This window comes from Spermophilus citellus (assembly GCF_964194105.1).
Source record: "Spermophilus citellus genome assembly, chromosome: 17".
Lineage (NCBI taxonomy): Eukaryota > Metazoa > Chordata > Mammalia > Rodentia > Sciuridae > Spermophilus > Spermophilus citellus.
Window position 1 is genome coordinate 67,621,717 of NC_138199.1, and position 14,062 is coordinate 67,635,778.

The following is a 14,062-nucleotide window of genomic DNA, read 5'->3' on the forward strand; positions in this document are numbered from 1 at the left end:
GAAGGGAAAAAAAATGAGAAAATAAGTGACAAGGTATTTAAATCTTTCATATAACTTACTTATAGATGGGTGCCTTAGTACATTAACTATGTTTTCAAACCTCTAATAAATCATGGAGCCACGGGTGACACTTAGTCAGAAAGCATCAATATGCTGATACCAGTTGTTTGCAGCTGGTATGTTTGCCATACTAGTTGTTATATGCTTTTAATATCATCCTTTCATGGAATGGATTATATGGAAGATAAATATACAGGCAAAAAGATGCATCCAGTTCTCTATCTAAATTCTGACATGATTTTTTTTTTAGTATAATCATGAAAGAATTTATGGCTTTTAAATAAGCTGTTACAAAAAATATAAAATGTGACTTACCACTGAATAGATAAATGACCAAAATTCTTTGGTATTTATAATTTTCTTATAAGTGAAAGAAGCAACATAGGTAAACAGAATAACTGATGGAACATAACCAATGAGGCAAAACACCTGCAAATCAGAAATGTTTATGTTTATGTAAAACTACGAATAGCCAGTAATACATACAATGTAAAACACCACAATCATAGTAAAATATTAATAATTATTCTTTAAATTTTATTCAAAAAATAATTCCCAAACTGAAAGTGTGTGATTTAAATGAAGAGTTATTATCCATAATTTCTACTAAATCAATAAAAACATGCTTTTAATTTATTGCTAATACTATCCTGAACAATCACTTAAACAGAACACAACTTGCAGTTTTTTATACCAAGTAAAATGTTGTGTCTTATTTTATTAGAGGGAGTAAATATAGCTGTTTACAACTTTATTTCACTCAATCAACTATTAGCTACTATTTAATATTGCATTTAATAAATTAACATGTTTTAAGAAAAGCATTATTTTATTTGGCAGACTTATTATATAAGGCCACAATGGTCTCTGGTTAAAAAAAAAAAATCTTTACTTTTCACCTCAGTGTTTCCCCGTTTTTCTAATAAAAACCATTTAATGAAAAGGTCTATTATCAAGTCGTTTACATGTGAACATGAATGGGAATTAAGAGTTTTTCTTTGTATTTTAAGCCATGTTATAAATTATGGAAAAAAAGAGCTTTCTCCTTGTGAAATTATGGTCTGGCATAAGAAAAAACAAGAAAGACACTTTACAGAAGGAATACATTTAAATATTCCAGATTACACAAAGTATGTGGTCTGTGTAAAAAGCCACCTTGATCTTAAAAAATTATTTTAAAATGGTGATAAGTTATTGTTTTTAAAAATCACTTGTAGTAATACAAACTGAATTAATTAAATGTATCATATACAATAATTAAACACTGGTTCCATTTTCTTTTTTAACAAACTAATTTCCACATTACTCAATGCAGTCATGTATATAATTAATTTTTTTAAATAACATTTTATCTATAGGTAGCATGAGAACAACTGATGTTAACTTACCACAGCAAGGAACTTTACAGCATAAAAATATAATTCATAATGAAATGCGAATAAACTTCCTAGCATCAAAAAAAGAATAACAAAAAATAAGGGAATATCAACAATAGCTTGTCCAATCCAATAGGCAGATGGCAAAAGCCCTGAAAGTTTAAGTTGAGTATAAGCTTTGATCTAAAAAGGAGAAAAAAAGGAAAGTTTTATTGTAATTTCATTTTACAAACAAAAACTAGTAAATTATTATAGAACTCCTAAATTTATATCAAGAGAAAAACTCCATATTCCAGGCCTACAGGTAAGTACTCCTGACATTAAATACTGAGTCCATTTAGCCCTTAATGTGGCTCACTATTTGTGAAATGTAATAATTTCAATGAGATTTTTAAGAATCAGAATAAAACAAAGCAAAAGAGGTTATGTCATGGGAGTTATGGCTGTGAAAACAATGAGGACCAAAGTACTTCTGAAAATTTGTGGAAATGAATGGAAATCTGTGTAAACAGAAAAAGGAGTCTCATTTTTTAACACTGACCTTTAATAAAAACACTAACAAACTTCCAAATACCCTCTGGATTTGAATAGAGCTTCAGATTAAATGTTTAACTTAGTACACAGAAAATTTGAGACTCTTACATTAAGATGGTGTAGTATATAACTGTAAGGTGCTATTATAATACATGTAAATAGCATTTTCATGCATGAGAATAGTTTTCCTCTCATGCTCTCATTACTTAATTTTTTTTAAGATTTTTTACAAATTCAAATACCTAATAATCTTATTCATTTCTATCATCTATACAAATATCTATTCTTAATAATTAATATATTATATGAACAGGCAAACAAGTAAGACAAAGGATCCAAGAAATATAAAAACCAGTTAAAGAGGAAAAGGGGATATAACAGCTCAGTGGTAGAGTGCTTGCTTAGCATTTTTGATGCTATGGGTTCAATCCTCAGAACAAAGAAGAAGAAAAGGGGGAAAATGGACAAATGCTATGTTCAATAAATCAGAAGCAAATTATAGAAGTAAATTAAAATATAAATACATAAAAGTCCAATACAGTCATTTTGTATGATTCTAACTTTAGTTATTCATTATTTTTGAAATATAAAAAGGTATATCCACTTTTGAAAGTAATTGGTAATTTCTAGTGAAATTAAACATCAGAATACAATCTTTTGGGCATTTATCCTAGAGAAATGAAAATATGTTCATACAAAAACCTGCATGTAAATGTTCACAGCAACTTTATTGATAGGAGTGAAAACTGTTATCATTTCAGATGTGGAATACTAAGCAATTATGAAGGCATGGACTATTGATACACACACATTTGCTGAACTTCAAAAAGCAATGGGGAGATATTCCAACATGGCGACGGGCGCGGAGAGATCAAGTCTCTGACCTCTTCAGCTGTGCGGGCATAGGGAGTCGTAAACAATCTAAATTCTGTTTGCTCAGGATCACTAGGCAATGCTGAGCTGACGTGGATCTGGGGCGAACAGTCTGGGCCTCTCAGAACACACACTGGGCCCGGATCGGCTGAATTCAAGCTCCCGTTCGCCTGCTTCCCGCAGACAAACAGCTGTGACTCAGCACTAATCCATCCTGCTGAAACAACTGGTCAGCCCTTCTGATCCTATGGAGGTAAATGCCAACCGAGCCTTCATAGGTAGTGGCCACAGGTTTGAAACGGGGCTTGGGAGAGACAGTAAGGACCCACCCATTGCATTGGTCACCCGGCAAAGGGAAACGAACTGTCACCATTTGCAAGAGATACCACCATGGCAGAGAACTGCGGCGGAGGAGATAACTTCATTGAAACCTGCAGCTACAGATGTGTAATTCCCTAGCCTTCCCTCTCCACACATCGGGGAAACCTTAAGGGCCCCACCCAGCTCTCCCTTAAGGGCCCCTCCCAGCTCTCCCGTGAGCGCGATAGCCAGACCGAGGGAATCAGACGTGGCATGGGACCCGCGGCTCGGAACTCCCGGCTACTGCTCCCACCAGTGCTGACAACTGAGGTCTCTTGCACCAGCTACCGGGGGCGTGGCTACCGGAGGCCAAGTAAAATTCGCTGAGGATTCTCAGCCCAAGCTCTACAAACTTAGGGTCTGAGGGAATGGCAAACTGGGAGAGTGTACCCAGTCATTCATGAAAACAGGGCTCCCGGGAGCAGCAGACCTGGCGTGTAGCCAGTTTTGTGGTGAGCGGCACCCGTGAGAGGGGCCTGGCTAGAGGAAAAGTGGGGAAGTGACTAGAGACAAAAGGAGGCCCTAGGCACTCAGGACTGAAGACTCGCCCAGTCTGGGAGGAGGAGCTGCTGCACAGTGAGTGGTTCCGGCATATTGACAGGAGAAACTTGGCCTGGTGGGCACAGCACCACCTACTGGAGAGAAGTTAATCAAACTCTAAGACTGCATTTATTAGTTTTTTTTCTCTCTCTCTTTTTTTTTTTTTGATTTGGGTTTTTTTCTTTCATTTTCATTTTTCTTTCCTTTTGTTTTTTAATTTTTTTTTTCAATTTTACTTCTTTAAATTTTAATTTTCATTTTTTATTATTATTTTTTTAAATTTTTTTTCTTTTCTATTTTTTTTCTTCTTTTGCCTTTTCATTTCTTCTCAATTTAATTATCCTCCCTTCCTTGATTTCTACCTGCTTACTCTCATTCTCTTTAGTGACTTCTTCCTTTCCCTTCTAATACCTTTCCTCCCAAGCATCAAATAAATCTATAGGAGTAAACAGTAACTCAGCAGTCAAACAGAACAAGAAGTAACATGAGCAGCATTAAAAAGCAAGGAAGAAAAGGAGTACCAACAATGCAGGACAGCATGAATATTCAGAAGGACCTAGAGTCATCAGAAAAATGGTCATATAAAGAACTCAAGGAACACCGTAGACAGATGGAATGGAACCTTAAAGAGGATACGAGACAGCAAATTCAAGCAGCGAAAGAACACATTGAGAATGAATTACATAAACAGATAAAAGAAGAAGTTAAGCATCTTTATCAGAAGATAGAGATTATAAAAAATAATCAAACAATAATTCTAGAAATGAAGGAAACGATAAACCAAAAAAAAACTCAATTGAGAATATCACTAACAGAGTGGAGCAAGTAGAAGCCAGAACGTCAGATAATGAAGACAAAATATATCATCTTGAAAAGAGTCTAGCCAACTCAGAAAGGCTGGTAAAAAATCATGAGAAAAACATCCAAGAGTTATGGGATAACATAAAAAAACCAAATTTACGAGTCATCAGGATAGAAGAAGGTACAGAGATTCAAACCAAGGGAATGAATAACCTGCTGAATGAAATAATTACAGAAAACTTTCCAGAAATAAAAAAAAGAAACAGATATACAAATTGAAGATGCATACAGGACACCAAGCACACAAAATCACAATAGACCAACAGCAAGACACATTGTTATGAAGATATCCAATATACAGAACAAAGAGAAAATATTAAAAGTGACAAGAGAAAGGAGGCAGATTACATTCAGGGGTAAACCAATAAGGTTAACAACGGATTTTTTATCACAGACACTGAAAGCAAGAAGGTCATGGAACAATGTATTTCAAACACTGAAAGACAATGGATGCCAACCAAGAATTCTGTATCCAGCAAAGTTAAGCTTCAGGTATGACAACGAAATAAAAATCTTTCATGATAAACAAAAGTTAAAAGAATTTGCAGCCAGAAAACCAGCATTGCAAAGCATTTGGAGCAAAACACTACACGAGGAAGAAATGAAAAACAATAACCAAAACCATCAGTGGGATGTGCCTTGGTAAAGACAGAGGGCAAGGGGAAAGATAATCATGGAGAAACAAACTAAATTTTTTTAAAAAAAAAAGGATAAATAATCAAACATGGCTGGAAGTACAAACCATATATCAATATTAACTCTAAACGTTAATAGCTTAAACTCTCCAATAAAGCGACATAGGCTGGTATCATGGATTAAAAAAACAAAACCAACAATATGCTGCCTCCAGGAGACACATCTGATTGGAAAAGACATACACAGGCTGAAGGTGAAAGGATGGGAAAAAATATACCACGCACACGGTCCTCGTAAGCAAGCAGGGGTGGCCATCCTCATATCGAATAAAATCGACTTCAAGACTAAGTTAATCAAAAGGGATAAGGAAGGAGATTATATACTGTTAAAAGGAACCACCCAACAACAAGACATAACAATTATCAATATTTATGCACCAAATAATGGTGCTGCGACATTCATAAAACAAATTCTCATCAAGTTCAAGAATCAAATAGACCACAACACAATAATTATGGGTGATTTCAACACACCTCTCTCACCATTGGACAGATCCTCCAAACAAAAGTTGAATAAAGAAACTATAGAACTCAATACCACAATCAATAACCTAGACTTAACTGACATATATAGAATATCAAATGGATATACTTTTTTCTCAGCAGCACATGGATCCATCTCAAAAATAGACCATATATTATGCCATAGGGCAACCCTCAGTAAATATAAAGGGGTGGAGATAATACCATGCATTTTATCTGATCATAATGGAATGAAACTGGAAATCAATGATAAAAGAAGGAAGGAAAAATCCTACATCACATGGAAAATGAACAATATGTTACTGAATGATCAATGGGTTACAGAAGACATAAAGGAGGAAATCAAAAAATTCTTAGAGATAAATGAAAATACAGACACAACATATCGGAATCTATGGGACACAATGAAAGCAGTTTTAAGGGGAAATTCATTGCCTGGAGGTCATTCCTCAAAAAAAGGAAAAACCAACAAATAAATGAGCTCACACTTCATCTCAAAGCCCGAGAAAAGGAAGAGCAAAACAACAGCAAATGTAGCAGAAGGCAAGAAATAATTAAAATCAGAGAGGAAATCAATGAAACTGAAACAAAAGAAACTATTGAAAAAATTAACAAAACTAAAAGTTGGTTCTTCGAAAAAATAAATAAGATCGACAGACCTTTAGCCATGCTAATGAAGAGAAGAAGAGAGAGAACTCAAATTACTAGGGACGAAAAAAGCAATATTACAACAGATGCTACAGAAATACAGAAGACAATTAAAAATTATTTTGAAAAACTATATTCCAATAAAATAGAAGATAGTGAAGACATCGATAAATTTCTTAAGTCATATGATTTGCCCAGACTGAGTCAGGAGGATACACACAATTTGAACAGACCAATATCAATGGATGAAATTGAAGAAGCCATCAAAAGACTACCAACCAACAAAAGCCCAGGACCGGATGGGTATACAGCAGAGTTTTACAAAACCTTTAAAGAAGAATTAATACCAATACTTTTCAAGTTATTTTAGGAAATAGAAAAAGAGGGAGCTCTTCCAAATTCATTCTATGAGGCCAACATCACCCTGAGTCCGAAACCAGACAAAAACACATCAAAGAAAGAAAACTACAGACCAATATCTCTAATGAACCTAGATGCAAAAATCCTCAATAAAATTCTGGCGAATCGAATACAAAAACACATCAAAAAAATTGTGCACCATGATCAAGTGGGATTCATCCCTGGGATGAAAGGATGGTTCAATATACGGAAATCAATAAATGTTATTCACCACATCAATAGACTTAAAGATAAGAACCATATGATCATCTCGATAGACGCAGAAAAAGCATTCGACAATGTACAGCATCCCTTTATGTTCAAAACATTAGAAAAAGTAGGGATAACAGAAACTTACCTTGACATTGTAAAAGCTATCTATGCTAAGCCTCAGGCAAGCATCATTCTGAATGGAGAAAAGTTGAAGGCATTCCCTCTAAAATATGGAACAAGAGAGGGATGCCCTCTCTCACCACTTCTATTTAATTTAGTCCTTGAAATACTAGCCAGAGCAATTAGACAGACAAAAGAAATTAAAGGCATAAAAATAGGAAAAGAAGAACTTAAATTATCACTATTATTTGCGGACGACATGATTCTATACCTAGAAGACAAGACCCAAAAGGGTCTACAAAGAAACTACTAGAACTAATAAATGAATTCAGCAAAGTAGCAGGATATAAAATCAATACGCATAAATCAAAGGCATTTCTGTATATCAGCGACAAAACTTCTGAAACGGAAATGAGGAAAAACACTCCATTCACAATATCCTCAAAAAAAATAAAATACTTGGGAATCAACCTAACAAAAGAGGTGAAAGATTTATACAATGAAAACTACAGAACCCTAAAGAGAGAAGTAGAAGAAGATATTAGAAGATGAAAAAATATACCCTGTTCATGGATAGGCAGAACTAACATTATCAAAGTGGCGATATTACCAAAAGTTCTCTATAGGTTTAATGCAATACCAATCAAAATCCCAATGGCATTTCTTGTAGAAATAGATAAAGCAATCATGAAATTCATATGGAAAAATAAAAGACCCAGAATAGCAAAAGCAATTCTAAGCAGAAAGAGTGAATCAGGCGGTATAGCGATACCAGATTTTAAACTATATTACGGAGCAATAGTAACAAAAACAGCATGGTATTGGTACCAAAACAGGCGGGTGGACCAATGGTATAGAATAGAGGACACAGAGACTAATCCACAAAGTTACAACTATCTTATATTTGATAAAGGGGCTAAAAGCATGCAATGGAGGAAGGATAGCATCTTCAACAAATGGTGTTGGGAAAACTGGAAATCCATATGCAACAAAATGAAACTGAATCCCTTTCTCTCGCCATGCACAAAAGTTAACTCAAAATGGATCAAGGAGCTTGATATCAAATCAGAGACTTTGCTATACAAAATTACATATTAGAGGTTGTGAGGGGAATGGGAAAATAAATAAGGAGAGAAATGAATTACAGTAGATGGGGTAGAGAGAGAAGATGTGAGGGAAGGGGAGGGTGGATAGTAGGGGATAGGAAAGGTAGCAGAATACAACAATTACTAATAGGGCATTATGTAAAATTGTGGATGTGTAACCGACATGATTCTGCAATCTGCATTTGGGGTAAAATTGGGAGTTCATAACCCACTTCAATCTAATGTATGAAGTATGATATGTCAAGAGCTTTGTAATGTTGTGAACAACCAATTTAAAAAAAAGGTCAAAAAAAAAAAAAAAAAAAAAACAAAGGTGCAGAGATAGGTGGATGCCCAGAAATGCTTGAAAAAAAAATGGTGTGAATATACTTTGTGTACAACCAGAGATATGAAAAATTGTGCTTTTTTGTGTAATATGAATTATAATGCATTCTGCTGTCATATATAACAAATTAGAATAAAAAATTTTAAAAAATAAAATTAAAAAAAAGCAATGGGGAGTTATGCTGGGTGAAATAAGCCATTTGAAAAAGAAAACATACCGTGATTCCATTTATACATTCTTGAAATATCAAAATTATAAACATGAGGAACAAATGATTTGACAGAAGCCACAGGGGGAATGCAGGGAAGTGGTATGTGACTAGAAAAGAGCAATAGAAGTAATCTCTGTATTTTGACTTGAACAATGTCAATACTTATAAAATTTTACTATGGTTTTTTTAGGGTGCTACCACTGAGATAAAATGAATAAAGAGTATACAGGATCTCAGTGTATCATTTCTTACAAGTGAAAATGAATCTATAATTACTAAAAAATTAAAAGTTTAATATTAAGTTGAGTTGGGTACATTGGTTCATGCCTAGAATTCCAGCTATTCAGGAGGCTGAGGCAGGAGGATCCTAAATTCCAGGCCAGCCTGGGCAATTTAGAAAGACTCTGTCTCAAAATAAAATAAAAAGGCATGGGGATATGGTTCAGTGGTAGAGCACTTGCCCAGCATGTGCAAGGTCCTAGCTTCAATCTCCAGAACAAAATTTAAGAACAAAAAAACCAATCAAAGTCAAAGGTCAAATGTTCTCTTTCATAAGTGAAAACTAGAAAGAAAAAAAGAAATAATAAAAGGGGAATCTCATAAAACAGAAGGAAGAACAGTACAGTAGAAGTAGGGAACCAAGGGGGGGGGGCAAGAGGGAAGAACTGGGGAATAAATCTGACCAAATTATGCCATGTGCATGTATTAATATATTACAATGCATTCCAATCTGATATCTAACCAAATGTACCAATTAAATAAATAAGAGATGGAAGACCAATAGGGATGAGGAAGGAAATCAAAGGCAGAGAGAAAAGCAGAAAAGATGGAAGGAAAAAGAGATGGTACTGGGTTTAAAATGGAGAAAACTATGTTATATGCATTTAAGAATATGTCAAAATGAACCCCACACAATAGTGGTGTTATTATAACTACAATGCACTAAAAATAAAATGTTTTAAGAAATGCAACTTTCTGGTAAATTTTAGAAGGGTTGTAGATTTTATCTTTGTTAACTTTTCTATATTTTCTAGGGAGGGGGAGCATGGGAGGAATAGAGGAATTCTAGATAGGGCAGAGGGGTGGGAGGGAAAGGGAGGAGGCAAAGGATTAGCAAGGATGGTGGAATGTGATATCTATCACATCATTATCCAAAGTACATATATGAAGACACAAGTTGATGTCAACATACTTTATATACAATCAGAAATATGAAAAATTATATTGTATATGTGTAATAAGAATTGTAATGAATTCTGCTGTCATTTATTTTTAAAAAATCAATAAAAATTTTTTAAAAAATAATAAAGATACATATCATAATATAAAACTTGAATATTGGGACTGGGGTTGTGGCTCAGTGGTAGAGCACTTGCCTGGCATGTGTAAGGCCCTGGGTTTGATCCTCAGCACTGCATATTAATTAATTAATTAATTCAAAGATCCATTTACAACTAAAAAATATTTTTAAAAACTTGAATATTATTTTTTAAATTGCCTAAAGAATCATGCTATATTTATACTAAACAAATTTACTTTCAATAAAATTTGTATTAAAATTTATTAGACTATATTTTTATTAAATTTTTAAACATGAGTCTAAACTCATTCATTAGTCATCATAGTCTGTAAACTAATAAACTTGTTTCAAAATTAAGATCATCCATCGAGAGAATAAAAATTTTTATCAGAGAATTAAGATACAATTTCAACACAGAGGAGTTGAGAAATTCAAACAGCCAAAAAAACTACAAAAGATAGGTAGTTGCCTGGTGGACAAAAGAAAAAGGTGGAGAAGAAAGTGAAGAATTCCAAAGAACTTGTGTATACTTAGCAGTTTTTCCCGGGCCCCAGTTATGACAATCAATTTCACCATTTTTTTTTCATTTAACAAGAATGAAATGCCTGTGTATTCAACACACTCTACTAAAGGTAAAGAGAGGAAGGGTGGTGTTCCAGTTAGGATCATGAAGATCACAGTCAGTTTTCACATTCACAATGTAAATGAGCTGAGTCAACCTGAGCAACTTACATGAACACTCCCATCTTTGATTTACCGATTTGTAAAGTAGAAAAATAAAACTTAGCTCAAAACATTATAAAGATTAGAGGATGCAATTTTGAAAGCATAAAGCAAGTACTTAAGTAACAACTATTATCATAATTATTATAATAATAAATTTATTTATTCTTTACTTCTGAAATAATTCTATATAAGATTTGCAACCATACAAATAGGTTAGTTTTGGACAATTATTATTGGAATACCATACCTGTAATTTTTTAAAAACTGAGTCATACCTTATGATTCTCTGAATTTTCCATGGCAAAATAAGGTGGCATCGCAGTAACAATGATTCCAAGCAAAGCAGCTTGGAAATACAGCTCAATTTTAAAAACTATGTCAGTAATTTCCTGAAAGACATCCACAGAATAAGAAATGGAACTCAGTATCACTTTATACCACCTTAGTACATTCTAAAAGAGTATCACAGAATATCAAAACCTCTGAGGGAACACATTTGGATATCTATCCCAGGCTTAGTCTCTATGAGAGACTGGGTAGTAGGTTTATTAAGGTGTTAGACTAGTACTAACCCTGATACTAATTCATTAAAATAGCTATATGACACTGCACACATCATTGTGCACTATTTTTTTTTACCTACAGCACAGAATAATCCAGCATACAAATTAACTTTCACCATGTAATAAAATAATAAGTCTGAAAATAAATTGGCATGTCCACCAGTGGTCCTATGCAATGATAAGAAATATATAAGGATGATCTTTGGTGCTCTTCATTGGTTGTGTGGAATATATGCTAACTGGGATCTTAGGTGCTCCTTTTCCCTTTGGAAAAACTTATCTAAACTCAGCTTTCTATAGAACAAGGAACTTCTCCAAAGCAAGGGAGATTTTAACTTCTACTGATCCCAATGTCCAAGTAGAGTTAACTTTGCCAGACAGTTCAGTAAATAAAGTGCAGATCACACAGGACCAAAGGTGCTATGTCATCCTCCATCCCCAACAAGGCCACTTTCCTATCCACGTTGTTTAAGAACATACTCTCATGAGGTAGAGAAGGCACCTTGCACTAGTGCAGGACCCACACTGTGTCTGGCAGATACTGAAGCCCTGGCACCTACTCCCTTGGATGATGTGGAAACAGTGTATCACCCTCTTATTGACCCAAGCCTTCTGAATTTTAGGATGTAGCAGTAAAGCTATTTTTTAAATTCATGCCATGTGACACTGCAGAATTTGCCTCAAACTCATATATGTGACAGTGGAAGGGCTGGACAGAATCTACAAACATGTGAACTAAGTAGTTCTACAAGAAGTGGAAATTAATGATTCTATAGTTGGATTCAATCACACAAAACCTGATTAAAGAAGAATTTAGAGCATAAGTAAGACATCTATGAAGAGTAACCTTTAAAAAATCCCATCTTTCTCTCTGGTTTCAAAAATGGCTATGAGACCATGTTTGATGAAAAAAGTGCAAGATCTTTAGAAATATATATACACACACACACACACACACACACACACACACACACACGCAGTAATATCATAAAAACATGTATGTTTATTTCAAAATTTTGAATTGTGATTACTTCTATGGAGGAGAGGAGGAAATGAGACTGGGGAGAGATAACATAGAATCTTAATTGTGTACTCAAAGTTGTATTAATTAAAAACAAGCATGATAAGGTATTAACATTTGAAACATTTTGGGTGCAGATATATATGGCTATTCTTTTTTTGTAGGTTTGAAATATTTCACAATTAAAAAAAACGCACAGGTGAGATTTATAAGTTTGGTGAATTCTATATCATGTATGTGCTGGTGACTTACAAATATTTACTTTCGATTCAGAAATCTCTCTAGATTCAGATATTCAAAATGCTTACTAAACTTTCTCAGGAAAATGCCACAAGAACAACCAATTTAGTAGGTTAAAAGTGAAATGTTTTTCCATCTCAACAAAACATTTAAAAATCACTCTTCTTCCTGTGTTCTCCAAATCAGTGAATACTAGTACCAAGTACCACATTACTGAAAACTGTAAAATGCAAGACTCTCCTTCTCCTCACTTCACAAATGCAACAATAAGCAACAGTGTAAGAAAGTTAGGCCACTTGTTTTTAACATAAACATACATCTAGCACTAGAATCTAGAATCTGAAGTCTTTACCTTTCTTCTTCTAAACCCCAAACTCTCCATAGAATCCCTTTTCACTGCAGTGTCAGTGATCATCTAAAAATGAAAATTTGATATTTGTCTACATGTCTAAATATAACAAGAAGAGTAGGCACTGGCATATGTCTATAAGCTCTGCAACTGAGGAGGCTGAGGCAGGAAGACCCTAAGTTCAAGGGCAGCATCAGCAATTTAGCAAGACCCTCAGCAACTTAGTGAGCTCTTGCCTCAAAATAAAAAATAAGAAGGGCTGGGGATGCGGCTCAATGGTAAAGCACCCCTGGGTTCAATACCTGGTACAAAAAAAAAAAAAAAAAAAAAAGAAGAGTACCAAATTAATCTTCAATATGATTTCCAATTTAAGATATCAAAAGGTTATAGCAAATTAAAAGAAGTTTGGGGTATGGATTACCTAGCCATGATCATCTACATAAGTGAATGTGTTATTTCAAGTAAAAAATCTTCGACTTCACAAAGAAACCAGAATTGTCTGTCATATTTTAAAATGTGTCTTCATCCACAATCCATGTTTTCCTTCCCTTTTGTCACAATGAAGGAGGTGCTTTGCCTCTGTCTACTCTCGCCATCTTAGATCTAATTTTTCTCTATCCCAAATCCTATTCTCATCAGGATACAAATGAACACAAAAGAAATGGAGGAGAAGAGAAGGAAGAAAGAAACAAAGGGAAAGAGTTCCCTGATCCTCCACCAACTGCTTGCCGCTCCACACCCCTGCTCTGCTTCTCTCAACCCTTCACAGGTAAACTCAAAAGCTGTCTCCCCTTGATCTTCCTACTTCACATCTCAGTCTTCTATAATTTGGATAACATTCCAACCTTTCACTGCTTTAACCAAGGCCATCAATGATTTCCTTGTTGATAAAGTCACAGATACTTGTTCTTGCCTTGTACCTACCTCATCTGCTATCAATCTTGATGAATAGCCCTGGCACTACCAGCACCCATTTCCAAGTAAAAAGTATGGCTGTCATCCTCATTTGCAATAACTAAATAACCATCAATTCCTGACTTATTTTTCTTTTTGGTAGCA

The 14,062-nt window shown here is 34.5% G+C and overlaps 1 protein-coding gene across 3 annotated transcripts in view; it reads right to left on the reverse strand.

Annotated features, from left to right (window-relative positions):
• The window catches only part of ABCA5 (ATP binding cassette subfamily A member 5), an 87,047-nt gene that overhangs the window by 14,338 nt on the left and 58,647 nt on the right, over window positions 1–14,062 (reverse strand). For all 3 annotated transcript variants that reach the window (XM_081271913.1, XM_081271914.1, XM_081271915.1), the window contains exons 24-26: window positions 11,106–11,219; window positions 1,449–1,619; window positions 376–489 (exon numbers count right to left, since the gene is read on the reverse strand). In XM_081271913.1, the coding sequence (XP_081128039.1) occupies window positions 376–489; window positions 1,449–1,619; window positions 11,106–11,219 (399 nt within the window). The remainder of the gene's footprint in view (window positions 1–375; window positions 490–1,448; window positions 1,620–11,105; window positions 11,220–14,062) is intronic.